The 15,454-nt window shown below is 41.7% G+C and overlaps 2 protein-coding genes across 2 annotated transcripts; one reads left to right on the top strand and one right to left on the bottom strand.

Annotated features, from left to right (window-relative positions):
* The first annotated feature begins 747 nt into the window (after nucleotides 1-747).
* On the top strand, nucleotides 748-5,522 carry LOC131475424 (amine sulfotransferase-like). Its single transcript, XM_058653539.1, has 7 exons — nucleotides 748-1,022; nucleotides 1,563-1,721; nucleotides 1,803-2,008; nucleotides 3,646-3,772; nucleotides 4,152-4,246; nucleotides 4,514-4,685; nucleotides 4,772-5,522. The coding sequence occupies exons 2-7, from the start codon at nucleotides 1,580-1,582 to the stop codon at nucleotides 4,879-4,881; spliced, it is 852 nt and encodes a 283-aa protein (XP_058509522.1). The 5' UTR covers nucleotides 748-1,022; nucleotides 1,563-1,579; the 3' UTR covers nucleotides 4,882-5,522.
* Nucleotides 5,523-15,366, bottom strand: eif3d (eukaryotic translation initiation factor 3, subunit D). The gene is made up of 16 exons (XM_058653537.1): nucleotides 15,216-15,366; nucleotides 13,214-13,340; nucleotides 13,080-13,125; nucleotides 12,257-12,393; nucleotides 11,836-11,921; nucleotides 11,649-11,721; nucleotides 10,745-10,860; nucleotides 10,522-10,654; nucleotides 9,019-9,166; nucleotides 8,296-8,426; nucleotides 7,568-7,653; nucleotides 6,907-7,036; nucleotides 6,264-6,406; nucleotides 5,935-6,127; nucleotides 5,742-5,835; nucleotides 5,523-5,615 (listed from the first exon to the last, which is right to left on the bottom strand). The coding sequence occupies exons 2-16, from the start codon at nucleotides 13,334-13,336 to the stop codon at nucleotides 5,602-5,604; spliced, it is 1,653 nt and encodes a 550-aa protein (XP_058509520.1). The 5' UTR covers nucleotides 13,337-13,340; nucleotides 15,216-15,366; the 3' UTR covers nucleotides 5,523-5,601.
* Between the last annotated feature and the right edge of the window lie 88 nt (nucleotides 15,367-15,454).

Here is a 15,454-nt window from a genome sequence, read left to right on the forward strand (position 1 = left end):
AAACCAACTCCTCATTCCACTTCCTTCTGCAGTCCCCCTCGTTGTTTAAGGTGCTGTGCGTTTACGGGTTTGGATTAAAGTAAAGAGTGAAGCTCTCCCAGCATCTTCACGTGCACCGTTCATATTTACTGAGCTTAAACTCACACATTCTGATATAAAAGCCACAAATCGCCTACAAATTGAGAATCTTAATATCTTAATGGCTGTGTGTTATGTTCTTACATGTTTTTATTTGAATTCATTTAGAAAAACTCATCAACTTTGCCAACCCGATTATCTTCACATATGTTTTCATATTTTTTGACTAAACAATAAAAACTAAATGTATAAAATACAAGATATAAAAAGCTTCCCATTTAAATGACTGATACTAGAAAAGTATAAAAACATGTATAAAATAATGAACACATCTACAAACTAACAGGAAATTGGAGCAAACATGAATAATAAAATAAAAATTGTATCTGTGAAAATGAATGCCTAATTGGGTTTGTTATTTCACATAGATATTTAACTCAGCTTGTTGATATGACAATTAAATAACGTTTATTTTATTATCAATATAATAAAATATAGTGTGTGAACTATGAACCTAGCAAGTTCCCGCCTCCTCAGCACGAGCTGAACGAGAAATCTAACACACCAAGAGGGGCGGGACTTACGGCAGAACAGCCAATCATCAGCCGGTCACACTCAAAGCTGGTGTCACGTCTGAGGCAACCACAGGAGAGGGAGGGGGAGAGGGAGGGGGAGAGGGAGGCAGCCGCCGCAGCGAGCGCAGAACACACGCGCAGAACTGCGGAGAAACTAGAGGAAAAGTGTGGGTGTTGAACCCTCTCACCGGGAAAAGTGTGGGTGCGACGCCCGTGCATTAAAGCCCAACACAGCATGTTTCATCTTACTGCTAATCGTAGCTTTTTGTGCTTAGCTTCTGATGCTAACTTCTCGAGTTTGACTTACTGAGTGTTGTGTCTCCGCCCTGATGTCTACACACTTTTCCTGTCTGGTTTCCCCATGTGCAGGTAACTGTTTGTATTTGATATGTTTATTTTCATTATGTGGAAAACATATAATGTTACTGTAGAAGCTACATACCGATGTCAAAGACACATTATTATTTTCATATACTGTGTTTTAATACAAGAGAAATGTTGCCTTAGAAGCTGAGTTTTTATTTTATTTTATTTTATCTTTATGTGAAAGAGTGTTGTCATACTTTGTTTAGAAATAACAATTTTCACTATATATAGTTTAAGAAACGATTCAATAAAGAGCAGAACGTGTGAGAAGCTGCTGTTTGTGTCTCCGTCTGTGATGTCGACATGTGTACACATACACAATGCAGTAAGACTGTAACATAGACAACCATCACACGAGTCTGAATAAATCACATTAGTAACCAGCAAATAAAGAAATCAAACTCAGCCACACCCACTCCTAACCTTCACTCAGAGAGAGAGAGGGAGGTTTCAAAGCTGTGGCTCGTGTTAAAGTCCAGAGTCCAGTTGTGAGGTTTTTTACTGCCTGACTGATACTGGATCAAACATTGACTTCTTTTCTAGTGTGAATCTGAAGTAACATGGAGCAGATCAGCAAACATTACGGCAGGTACAAGAACTTCAACTTCCTCTGTGAGCTCACGTCTGTCGAGTACCTGGATTCTCTCCAGAGCTTTGAAGTACGAGACTCTGACATTTTCCTGGTCACTTATCCAAAGTCTGGTCAGTGGAACATTTTACTCTCCCAGTTTTTCCTCATCTTAGTTTTCTGTATTTAACAAACCAGAGCGACTCCCTCTACAGGCACGATCTGGACTCAGCAGGTCATCATCTCCATCTGCGAGCTAAGCGGCGGCCTGAATGAATATCCAAACAACTTTGAGCAGATGCCGTGGCTGGAATACACGGAGGGCCGTCCAGATTACGCTCTGAGACCCTCTCCACGACTCTTTGCCACTCACCTCACACCGATTCTCATGCCTCCAGGTCTGAAGGACAAGAAGGCAAAGGTCAGGGTTTTGTTTTTGTGGACGTTCATGTCTGTCTGAGCAATAAAAGTCTGAAAAAAGGATCAATTAAGTGACATAACCACCTGTCATGTGACACTTGTCCTGTGTTGCAACGTATTTAGACAATTTTTGTTGAATCAACCTTTAAAATTTAGAGAGAGAGAGAGACTCTTGCAGGTGGTTGCACAAGCCCCTCCCCCTATCAAACACTTGTTTCTGTCCAAAATGGTGAAGAAAGTTGTTTGAAGAACGGTCGATGTTAAAGATTCAATGTTTGGTTTGTGAGCATTTACACGTTTACATTTGTGAAAAACAGGTGTGAAATTAAAATCACCCTCATCTTGATTTTTATTAAAACATGGGAGTTAAAGGGAGGTTTGAGCAGAACAACACACGGGGTTAGACAACAAACCCTGTGTGTAAAAAGTATCTGTGTAGGTTGGAAATTGTGGGCAGGAGAAGAGTTTGTTTAGAGATTTTTGTGATTATTTTCCTGGACCTCAGCTACGGTGTGCCACTCTAACAGACACAATACACACTCATTATATCTGAAAACGTCCAAAAAAAGTAACAAACTTAAACTGCGATAGTTTAAAAACCATATCAGATATCACAATTTTGATTTAGGTGAGAAAAGGGTCTTGTGACCCGTTTAAAGTATCGACCACGTCTCTGGCCGTGGCCAAGTGGAAAGGGAACTTGGCTTGTAACCGGAAGGTTGCTGGTTCAAGTCCCCACCAGGTCGAAAGGGCTGGGGACCCCTGAGCAAGGTACCCAACCCCTATTGCTCCCTGGGTGCTACTCAGTGTGGCAGCCCACTGCTCCTAATTCTAGGATGGGTCATATGCAGAGAAATAATTTCCCTAATGTGATTAATAAAGTATATGTTCTATTCTATTACGTTAAAGTGTGACAACACTGTGAGGCTCCAAAGTGGGCTGGGCTGTGATCATTTTATCGACCATTTTGCGTACATGTGGAAATTCCTCGAATTTTTTACAATTTTTGTCACCATGATTAATCGAAACGCTTAGAAAAGTCACCATTCCCAATCAAACTGCACATTTTGATACAGGATGTGTTACAGGGGTTCCTGCGTTTGTTGTTTGTGTCGCGTGTAAAACAACGTCATGGCAGTTTGATACCCGACCCATGTTGAGGAGGAACTATAAAGTAATGGAAACATGAATAACGACGTGACTGATACCAAACTGAGAGGAGAAGTTTATACAAAAACGAGCTAAAACATCAGTCAAGTATTCCACACTTACTCAAATACTCACACGTGTGGGTACCAACAGAAGTCCTTGCATGGTTTCCATGGTAACTGTCTTCTTCTAAACTGGACTGGAAGGTGTGGCGTCACAAAGAGAACGAATACGGCCCACGAGAACCCAAAGTGTGGTTGTGTTAGCTTTCGTTCACGTTAGGGACTGTGTGGTGGACGATGGGACATGTGGACATGTCCCAGAGCCAAATCGTCATCACCTCATGTGATTCTTTCTTAACTGTTTGATTATAAAAGTCTGTTCACCAAGTCTCATTTACTTAGAATTAGCTCTGGGACGTTATTGGCTCCTTCCTAAACCTGACCCTGCATCAGATCACTCCCTGATTGCTGGTTGTCTCTTTTTCAGATAATCTATGTGATGAGGAATCCAAAGGACAACATCGTCTCCTATTATGAGTTCAGCAAAATCTTTGCCGACACGGAGGTTCCCGAGGGCTTTGAGAGTTTTTTTGAGAAGTATTTGGCGGGCAACGGTGAGACACTTCCACGCACTCTCGACCGAACACAGTTTCATTCATAGATGGGACTGTAGTAGCTCCAACGCCTTTCTTTCTATCAAGAAGAAGAAGATACATTCACCTCTTCTATTCTGGGCTTTACAAAATATAACACCAAATCATCTGAACTGCCCCCTGGTGGCTGGCTCCTGCCTGCTCAATGGCAAACGTCTTGTCTTGAGAGGTGTAAACACTGCCCTCCCCAGTCTGAAGTTCTGTAACACAGTTGAGCTCAAAACTCTCTGTAGTTCTTCAGCACAGTCCATCAAAGTTCCTCAACGCAGTTCAAAGTCCTTGTTCTTAAAAATTATCTTGTCTGTGGACCTTTAACTCCTGTTATTATACCCTCATACAGTTGGAGCATCGTCGTGGTTTGACCACATCAGGGTGTGGAACTCAGCGAGAGACGAGTACAACATCCTCTTCCTGACCTATGAGGACATGATTCTGGTGAGAATTCGGAAGTGTTTTTAAGTGTTGAGGTTTGAGGACACATCCATGATCCTCTTCATCAAATTCATTGATGTAGTGGTTTCAGCTGAGGGTGTTTCTGCATGGGGAGACCGTGGGTGTTACCCCGCCTTTTGCTCTATGTCGTCTGGGATTGGGCCAAGCTCCCTGTGACCCTCATGTGGAGGATGATTAAGTGTTAGAAAACTGATGGATGTTTGTCACAGTTGAACTTTGTTGCTCAGTTGACCTTGTGTTGCTGTTTAGGACCTGAAGGGGGCAGTAACTAAGATCTGCAGCTTCTTAGGGAGAACCCTCAGCGACAACGCCATCGATCAAGTCGTAGAAAAATCCACATTCAAGACGATGAAGAAGGACTCAAAGGCAAATTACAAGTTTATCCCAAAGGAGAGGCTCAGTGGAGACTTCATGCGCAAAGGTAACGAAACAAACTCACAAATGAAAAGCTTGTGTTGGAGAGCGTGTGAAGAGACGATCAAGTCTTGTTTGTGATTTTCACTGCAGGTCAGATCGGTGACTGGAAGAACTTCCTCACAGCTGCTCAGAGTGAGAGAGTTGATCAACTGGTTCAGGAGAAACTGGGTGATCTGTCTCTGAAGATCATCTATGAATAAAAAAAAAAAAAAATCTATGATCTTATTCCTGTGAAGATCCGAGAGTGACTAACGTGCTGATGGTTTCCAGCTAGGATGCTTCTAATGGTGCTTTTCCATTATACAGTTCTAGTACGACTCGGCTTCCAAGCGAGCTGAGCCGATACTATAATGTGACGTCAGACTGCCGCGAGTGTCGGTCACTAGAAGAGTCATGAGCGCGACGTCCGACACAAGAATCAAAGCCAACAATGTCCAACTGTAAATCAGTTAAAAAGACTTAAACATTCGTAAAACATTGACGTTAACCTCCAACATTTAGCAAAGGAAATGTCTACTATCTCAGTATTTAACAGCGGAGTCTGGTGTAGAGACAGCACTGCTGAAAGCCGACGATCTTGAGCCAAATCACGACCACGTTCAGTCGTCGGGTTGTCTCGAACCAACTGATTCTAATAATTCAGTTACACCCAAAACAACCACTTTACAAGTCACTCATTTGTGCGTTTGTGTCACATACAAAAAACCACGTCACAGCAGTTTCACGCAGCTGTGATATGACGACTCCGCCAACATTGCGTCGAGCAGTAGCGAGAACTGTCGAATGGAAAAGTGCCATCGTAGTTTCTATCGTAGCTGCTGTCAATAAACATGAAACAAGATGTTGGCCAATTTGTTTTCTTTATTGAAAGTCAAAAGGAATCGAGTCGTTTCCATCACAGGTACGATGCAGGTCACACTTCAGTTCTCTTCATCTAAAACAAGAGGAGGAAGAAAAACAACAGCATTATTTACTATGAATGAGATAAATAAGGGGCTAAACTTTATCCCACCCCTTACTGTAAGCACACTTGTCAAAGTCAATAACTGGTGAAACTGACCTTCCTCCTCCTCATCCTCTTCATCCTCTTCTTCCTCCTCGTCCTCATCAGAGCTGAAGGTCCCATCAGGCAGACTGTACACACGAATCACTTGCTGTGGACGATAAAAAAAGCAAAAAAAGAAGGTTGGAGTTTGTGACTTGTTCTCGTGGTGGTTGGATCTTGGACATAAGCAGCAGGTGCTTCTTCTCACCTTGTTGGGGTCCTTGAGGATCAGGTACTTGCCCTCGTCCAGCTTGCGGCAGATATCGATGACGCAGCGGAGGATTCCCCAGGCGTTCTCCATGCTCAGGTTGATCTGGCTGGCAAACTCGTTGGGTTTGAACTGCTGTGTGCCCAGGACGACATGGCGAGCCGAGTCTTTTGCGTGGTACCGAGACACGTACCTGCGGGGCGGGACGTGCGGGGACGAGAGTTCAAACCTCAGGAAGCTCCATTTGAATTTGTAAAGATTAGGCAAGCAAGATATTTTCGGTACGATGTCCGAAACGGCGGACATCGCCATGTGTGCGTGATGCTCACCCCAGTTTCAGGTACTCAGATCCAGCCAACATGGCACAGCAGGTCCAACGGGCCAGTTTGTAGCTGTTGTTCTTCAGCTCTGTAGCCAGGACGGCTCCTCTCTGAGAGTCCAGCTTCTGACGCCAGTCCACGCCGTTACAATGCTGAGGACGAGACAAGAGGAAAAACAAATAAACAAAAAAAAACGTTGATGTCTGGGTTTGTCTTAGATTAACATAGATTTAATACACGAAAAAAAACATTTAACCCTTCTGTTACCATGCATACTTGTCATTACCGTAACTCCTCGACCGTCTGTATCTAGAAAAATTTTAAAACTGTGGACTGGCGATCTGTCCAGGGTCCACCCTTATCTCAGCTGTCATAGGGTGAAAGGCGGGGTCACACACTTCACAGATCGCTAGTCCACAGCTTTTTAATTTTTCTGGAGACAGCTGAGATTGGCACAGCGCCCCCTGCATGGCCCTCATGTGGAGGATAAAGTGGTAGAAGATGGATGTATGGATAGATACAGGAGAGCAGATAAATTGAGATAAAATGGCGGCCTGATTATTATGATGGTCATAAGAGGGTTAATCTCACGACACAGAAGGTTGAACATGTTTATCTTCGTCAGGATTAAGCCCCTCCTCCCCTCTCTCACCCTGGAGTCCCACTCGTTCAGAGTCTTGACGTTGATGAAGGACACTTCTCCGTTAGCTCCGGTCATGACTCCGTCGTGTTCACAGCGCACGATTAGGTCGATGTCCTCCCCGAGTTTCCAGTGACGGTATCTGAGACACAAAGAGACCCGTACATCAGGGCCGAGTCATACTTTCACACATCTATGCTTCACATGGCTTTTAATGGTAAACTGGATTATTCCGGGACTGAAGCAAAAAGTGATCTGGCACAGCATTCAAGTAAATCTGGCCCTTTAAGAGAGGGTGTGGCTTGAGGGACTAATTTTTGCATCACCCTAATTTCAGTAAAACTAAAAATGTTGATCTCTAAGTTATATTATTAACCTTACTTTCATGTTATAAGTTAAACAGATGTTAAATAAAAGCAGAGCAAATTTAAATCTGTAATGGTTTTACAGCAGTTTTTGGAAGTGGCCGTTTTTGTCCATTTGGACTCAAGAGGATAGTAAATTGATGTGACGCCTAAAGAAGATTAAAAAAGCACTTAACACAGAGAAAAGCACAAAGGCATCGACAGATGAACACTTCCAAATGTCAAGTAATAATTCTCAATAGATTCCCAGAAATTCACCAGAAAAACCTTGATTCTCAGGTGAACCGTCAGAGAGTTTCGGTGCATACCTATAGGCCACAGATGCCACCTCGCTCTTGTCCGCGTCCTCCTCCACAAACGGGTTGGAGGTGGGAAACTTGTACCTCTCTTGACCCTGAAAAAAAACAAAAAACATCAGATTTGAGAAGCCTAAGGGGTGCAGTGTTTCCATCACGGTACGGTTGGGTTTCATAAAGTAAGGTAAAGCCCTGGGTCAGGCTTGTTTTTCGACTGAGGACAATACCATTTTACTCTGGTAGGTGAGTAGGGCTCAACGATTTTGAATAAATATCTTATTTGCGGTTGTGTTATGGTCATTTTTACGTCATTCTCATTTTCATTCGAAAAACACATTTAAAATGACGGCTGTGTGATATTTGTGCAGATCTGTGATAAACAAAGACGTTCTGCCTGTAAAGATCAAGACAACAATCGATGTAAAATTATATGATGACACACATTTTAACAAATGTTGTGCCCTCTTGATATGAAAATTGCAGCAGGTTGTGTTGCGATGAATTGTTCAGCCCTAGCACCAAGGGAAGGTTGGGGCAGGTTATTTTGGTACCATTCTTAATGGAAACTCAAAAGAAAGCACATGCCTTACTGAACCAAAAAAAAGCAATTTGTGATTCATTTATCATAAATGTCTATTGGAATGTCATGGGAAGTGAAAGAAATTGGCAGTAAAATAAATGGATAATGGCCCAAATCGTTTAATCCGAAAGTGAACACGCGTGTGCATGGGTCTTCTTACCATTCGCAAACACTGCTGGCTGAAGTTGTGGTTGATGTACGTGGCCTCCATCGCCAGGTTACGGGGGGAGTTGAAGGAGTTGCCCTCGTCCTGCGGCGGCTCGTTAGCCGTCTCGCTCACAGTGAGCAGATCTAAAGAAGGGCAGGCATCGCAGACATTAGCATTTCACTGGGAAAAAAAATTAATTTGTATTTTTGTGATATTTTAACTTTTGTTCCAGTGACATATACAGTGTATGGCAAACATTTACATTTGTTACAGTCATTAATACATAAAATCATGCAGTTCATGTTCATGTTATTATGCTTTAGTTCTGAGGTCTTGACCTCAATTTTCCATGGTGGCCCATACTGAAAATGGATTAATTACTGTGCTTATGATGGGGACTGATGCTGTTTTTTTTTAAATCAGGAATCAAAAAGGTGATACAGTTGAGACATTTTTGGACTAAAGGTGACGAGAGGGTAGTTTTTTTTTAAAAAAACCACAAGAGAATGTGCAAACATTTCAAAATTATTAATCCAAAACAAACAGTTTCTCAAAGGTCAATGCAAAACATGAGCAGTTCCATAAGGTTACAGGTAAGTATGTACGATTACTTTACTCCATTACTTGTAACAAACTCCGTCATTGTCATCACAGACTCAAATGTGACAAACTCTGGTTTGACCAACAGTGATTTCAGGATGTAAAAACATGCGTCGCTTCTCACTAAATCCTCACCAAAGTCAGAGTTGTCCCTCTTATCGAAGAACAGCTTGTTGCCCACTCTCTGCACGATGATGTCCCAGGAGTTCACCGAGCGCGTGCAGCACATCAGGGTGGCCAAGATAGCGTCGGTGGCAAACACGTTACCCTGAGTCTTAGCCAGCTGCAGAGAGAGAAAGGTACAAAGGAATTAAAAATAAACCAGTAAGAGAAGAGAACGTTAAAGAGCTCCGACAGAAATGTTCAAAGATTCTCTCAGACGACAATTGAAACACTGCGGTTACTTTTATAATCCAAGTCATGACTGCTCGACCTCTATGCTAAGACAATAAGACAATAAAGAAGCTTAATAACAACCATAAACTTCCTGTTCTGAGGTAGATCATTTCTGAAGGGCATCTCTTTTCTAGCACGTTACGACTAAATACATGTGCTTTACAGTTACTGGTGAATTTAGAACTCGGCAATCATCATTTTCTACGCGTGAACTAGGGTGCAGTGTCGTTTTTTTTGGGGGGGGGGGGATAAGACATGCAAGCCCACACCTTGGTTGACATCAAATTCAAGGACCAATTCCCTTAACTTCAAACATCGAATATGGAAGGGCAACTTGTAAGAGCTTGTCTTCGTCCATGATGGCATCCACTTTTATTGATTTGCAGCACGCTCTGCATCTGGACAAGTGATTGCCCTCACTATCTAGGTAAATGTCAGTCTTTGTAAATTTGTCTTTGGTGAGACGGAGATGTTGGAATTTTCATCCCAGACATCACGTCGTCATTTTCTTTTTTGTCTTAACATTACTCACTCATTGTTGTGCACGGAATCTCATGTCAACGGCGGAGAGGGACAAAGTCCACGACACCGCTCGTGATTATGACTCCACATTTGTCCTACGTAGGCCTAGTCTATGTTCATCAAGCAATGCAGGAGTCGTAAACAAACAAGGGAGACATTTACCTAAATATCAACTTTGCTTCTAGCACAAAACTCCCAACCGGTTTCTATTTAGGGCAACATTCCCAAACTTTCAATTTTCTGTGACCACCCTGTCGTCCCCACCGGGATTTAGCATATGTACTTCTCATTACCGTAACCCCTAGACCATTTGCGTTATCTAGAAATGGCAATCTGTCCAGGGTGTGACCCGGCCTTTCGTCCCAATGTCGGCTGAGATTGACACAGCACCCCCGCACATCCCTCATGTGGAGGATAAAGCAGTAGAAGATGGATGGATTCCAGAAAGCAGAGAAATTTAGATAAATTTGCACTCATATACTTGTCATTACGGACTTGCACGGGAACGACCGAATCACAGACGAGATTCACCAGCGTATCACATGTTTGTGACGTCAGCTTCTCAGTATCGTTATTCCTAAACAGTTTTGCATCTGTCGGATATCGAAAGTGAAAGATATCTTGGAAAAAAGGGGAAGCAGAACTCAGTCATTGAACATTTTTTTGGCAATTCTACAGCCATAAAATCAAAATAAATCCAGGCAGTGAATCACATTTGACCTTGCGGATGACGGGGTCATCGGTGGTGGTGACCGTGTGAAAGATCCTCTTGATGCTCTTCAGCTGCCTTTCGTTGCGGGTGGTGATTCGGTCGAAAGCTTTATCGTAATACTCCAAGGCACCGCAGCACTCACTGGGAAAAAACAACAAACCACCCTCATAAGCTTCTGCGTGCCGCCTCTGAAACTGGTTTTGAGGAGCGAAAAGGCAACGAGGAACTTACATGTCAGTGGGGTCGGCCACCTCCATGTACCTCATCTTCATCAGTCGGGGGAAGTCCATCTCCTCCTTCACCTCCCAATCACTTCTAACCTCCACTGATGAGTCTCTGGGCTTCAGCTGTGTCAGGGCAAACACGGATTTGAAATGGGGAGAATTGGAGAATTCTTTTTTAGTCTCAACTTATAACACTGCTACATGTATTTAAAAAGAATTTGACAGATTTTCACCACACACTTTTTTTCCATTATTGTAGTCTATAAAATGCTTGGCATAATTTTCGCCCATTTTAAATTTACCAAGACTTAATTTATTTCACCTCAAATTATGACAAAAAGCTGCAAATCTTCACATATAAAATAAAAAAAAAGGTTTTCCCATTATTTCATAATAATATATAACTCAATATAAATCAAATAAATATTTCTGTAAGGCTAAATAATATCTGGATATTTTGAGTCTATATTAAGTCTATATATTATAAAAAAAAAATTTAGATTTCAAATTTGTCTTGCATCCTAAGATGTCCAACCTTTTGAGATGCTTGTGACAATATACTGTAAACAAACTCTAATAAACTCTAAATAAAACATCTAAAAAAATCTGTAGATAAAAATCTACAGTTTATGATCTGAATTACATGATATTTAAAATACACTTATTACCTTTCATTTCAGATAATGCTTGGTTTATTTCTTTGGCTTTTTAATGTTAAATGAATTGACGTGCGTTAGAAACAACAGTGAGTAAAAATGTGGTCAAAGTCTGCTATAACTCAAATAATTAAGTGTTATAAAGTGACGATATATATAATATTTAGTGTATTTCACTCATGTATATAATAAATATGCCTTCAAAAACTAGATCTTGTCTCATGTCACACTTATTAGATTGGAAGAGCTCCCCACCTGAGACTTCTGGTCCCACTTTTGACGGACACCAAACTGCTTCTGGAACTTCTTCTGGAGCCGCAGACGATCGCTGAGTAGAGAAAAAAAACGACGAGGGGTTTTAAAAATCTTGAGTTCAGTCAGTCTTTTTTGTGTCGAGTCCAGAAGATTTTTTTTTTAAAAAGAGAAAAAAACAGAATCTCACCGCTCCTTCTGCTTGGCGCTCTTGGGGAGTGTCTGCATGTTGAACTGGGTCAGGTTCCTGCGGTCCTTGTCCCGACGCAGATTCCTCTGTTGAAACAATGACGGTCGTGTTTAAAGTCTGGATTTAAGGTTTCTGAAACTTTCTTGGAATTCAATTAAAGACAATTTAAGTGCAGAAAACCAGAAAATAGTAGACAATAAAGACAATTACTACTTATACAACAAACACATTTATAGATGTAGGTCTTAAAACTGCAAAACAAATTTAATTTGCTGAGGTAAAAAAGGCTGGTGTTTAGCACCTAAACGACCACTCCAGGGGAGTGTGAGGAGGTGCCACACAGATCTATTACATTTGGACAAACTAAGTTTTGCAGATACTCCATGACACTCAGAGTTTCTGTGGTGTTAACGTTTCATACCTGAGCAAACCTCATGCGGTTCCTCTGGTACGCCGTCTTCTGGGTCTTGGCGGTGTCCACAAGCTGGAAGCTGGTCTCATCCTCCTCGTGGAAGTAAGCATACTGACTGCCTCCTCCGAACTGAGAGGAATATTTATCTGAACACAAAAATACACACAAGCCACATTACAAATCAACTTTTATAAAGAAACTTTAAGCCTCTTTTCCACCGCAGGAATTTTTTGAAGAAGAACCAACTCACGTATGGGGCACTTTTCAGATTAACGCTGATTGGTGGAACACATTTTGCAGCTGTTTAAGTCAGTGCGGCTTTAAAAAAAAAACGTTTAAAAGAAGCTACCGGTCACTTCAAATATATGGAGCCAAAGAAAAGGACGTAGGACAAATGGACAATTGTGTGAGTTTTTGTATCTATCTTCCTATCCACGTGTTGTCCTGCAGCCAGTAAGCTGTGATTTACTTTGTTTGTTTTGGTTTCAAATGGCAGCTCCAGTGAATTTAGAATGTGCCTACTATTCCAAACCTTTATTTTGCTCGGATTATTTTTACTACCATTTTTTTTACTGAAGTCTTTAAATTAGATGACCAAATAAAGTGATGGACAAATTTTCATCTCACAATAATCATGACACTAAAATATGACACTGTGACCTAATCGATATACAAAAAAAAATAAATATATATATAAATATATATATGTATATATATATATATATATATATATATATATATATATATATATATATAAATATATATGGGAATATTTGTTCATCGTTGTCCTGACAGATATAAAATATACAGATGACGTGCAGCTCTCACTCACTTGTGTATCTCTTGTCTTGGTAAGTTGCTCCAGTCCAGTCAGCGACCTGACAACACAACACACCACACATAAGGACAAATGAAACGAAATGGGATAACTGGACTCTTCTGCGTGTCTGATGGGAGAGAACAAACCTTTCCTAGACGGTCTCCTTTGCTGAACGGCTGGTAAGGCATGTCCTTGAACTTCTCGGGGACTGCACACGGACCCCATCCAGACGGGTTGTCCTGGATCACGGGGGCGAGAAACTTGGCCATGTTTCTAAGATCGGAGTGAAAAGACAATCAGGGAAAAAACAAACCAGGAGAGGCACAAAAAGAATTCTCAGAAAGCAAAATAATTGAATGCGGAACAGGGTCTCAGGCAAAGATCAGCACTGATCTCTTCAGCGATGCACTTTTATAAAAAGGCACCGATCAGCTTGCGCAGTGGGCTAGTCATCACTGACCCTGAAACATCCAACAACAACAATCTGGTACAACGTCACGGAAGAGCTAGGATCCACAATTGATCAGTCACGTTCCAGTTGCAGTCGGAATTTGCAATTTCCCAGGTCATGGGGTGTTGAGCTTGGATTTCCAAAAGGGAAACTCGGCGCAACCTCACAACCCGAGATTTGTCATCATACAAACACTAGTACAGTTACCGTGAATAGCTATTTTCCAGGTGCAAAGCTTCCATAAAAAAAAACTGTCCAAATAATCAATGAGTAGGGGTGGGTCAAAAATATCGATTTGGTGATACATCGCCATCCTTCCTCATGTAATGCAAGAACAAATTGCAGTGCTCTAAAGTGAACCCTGTTATTCCCACCCAACAATAATACATTGTTAAAAAATGGCAAATGAAAAAACTTTATCATTATACAAGCAGGTTTTAGGTTGTTTTTTAATTTATCTACCACTTTATCCTCCACACGCAGGGGTTACTGGTGCAAATCCCAGCTGACATAGGGCAAAAGCTGGGGTCACACCCTGGACAGGTCACCAGTCCATCACAGAAGAGACAAAAGGCCCTTTTCCACTATGGTCCCAGCTCACCCCAACTTATCATGGCATGGCACGGTTTATTTCCACAGCACGGTTGGTTTTCCACTACAAAACAGTACCTGCTCAATGTGTCATAACTGTATGGCTGCATGAAACTGCCTTGACTTTGTTTTACACACGACACACACACGAGTGACTTGTAAAGCAGATGTTTTCATTGTAACTGAATCATTAGAATCAGTTAATTAAAAGTCAAACATAGCCTCTGTCTGACACAGTCACTGGTCTGAAATACAGTGGCAGGATTTGTGATGCCACTAGCCAATCAGCAGTGCTGTCGTCAAATACACCAGACTCCTCTGTTGATATTGAGATCGTAGACATTTTCCTGGTAATTGTCACGCATAGTATCGCCTCAGCTCGCTTGGAACCTCACCAGAGCAGGTACTAAAAACAGTATTATGCTAGTGGAAACGCAACTTAGCCGTGCCATGCGGAAACTAAATTATCCCCAAAATAAAATAACATAAACACATAGCCGTAACATATTAACGGGTAAGAGAAAGAACAAGACTTTCTCCGTGAACATTTTTTACGTGAAAAGGTACAGATTTTAGTGACATGGCCGCATTTATCGCCATTTATCCTGACAAACCTTTACGAGTAATGTAAATTAGCAAGATTATTTTAAATAAATATCAGATACGGCTGAATATTTAAAAACGAACGAATTACACTGTTGATTTTAGCGGATCAGGATAAAAGCGGTAGATAATGGATGGATGATTGTAGCATTAATCTTACATGTTTTTCAACCATAAATGTGCTAAACGAGCAGCCATTTCCTCATAATGATCGACAAGAAGAACACAATAATACAAATACACTCACAATGTTGAACCATTGTTATTAAAATACCGGATAAATGAACTTCTCTATAATCTAATGAAGCAGCTGGCAGCTAACAGTGGCTACGGCTAACGCTAGTCATGCTGCCAGGTGGCCGCCCTAGATTTGCTGTGCTAACGGAGCTAGCGTAGCTACAACCGTCACAAATTCCGCGACATTAAAACGCGAAAATACACACACGAAACAAGACCGTGGGCTTTTTTCACGCGTGTGTTTTTGTGTTCATATGCGAACTCACCGTCAACGATGTGTCACCGCACACGGCTCTTTAATTCCGCCGGTTCTCACACTGTGAAAAACCGTGACACGACGCCGGAGCTAAAGGAAGTGCACGGCTGCCGTAAAGCCCAAGAAAGAGTGTTCTTCCTGCCGCGTTACGAGAGCAGGTGTCGCAATCTTCTTTTCTCTGTCGGTGTTCTCGTGTTTTCACGACAACGTGTTATTAATTCAGTCAAGATGGAGGTTGTATTTTGGTGT

Source organism: Solea solea, chromosome 16 (assembly GCF_958295425.1).
Source record: "Solea solea chromosome 16, fSolSol10.1, whole genome shotgun sequence".
Lineage (NCBI taxonomy): Eukaryota > Metazoa > Chordata > Actinopteri > Pleuronectiformes > Soleidae > Solea > Solea solea.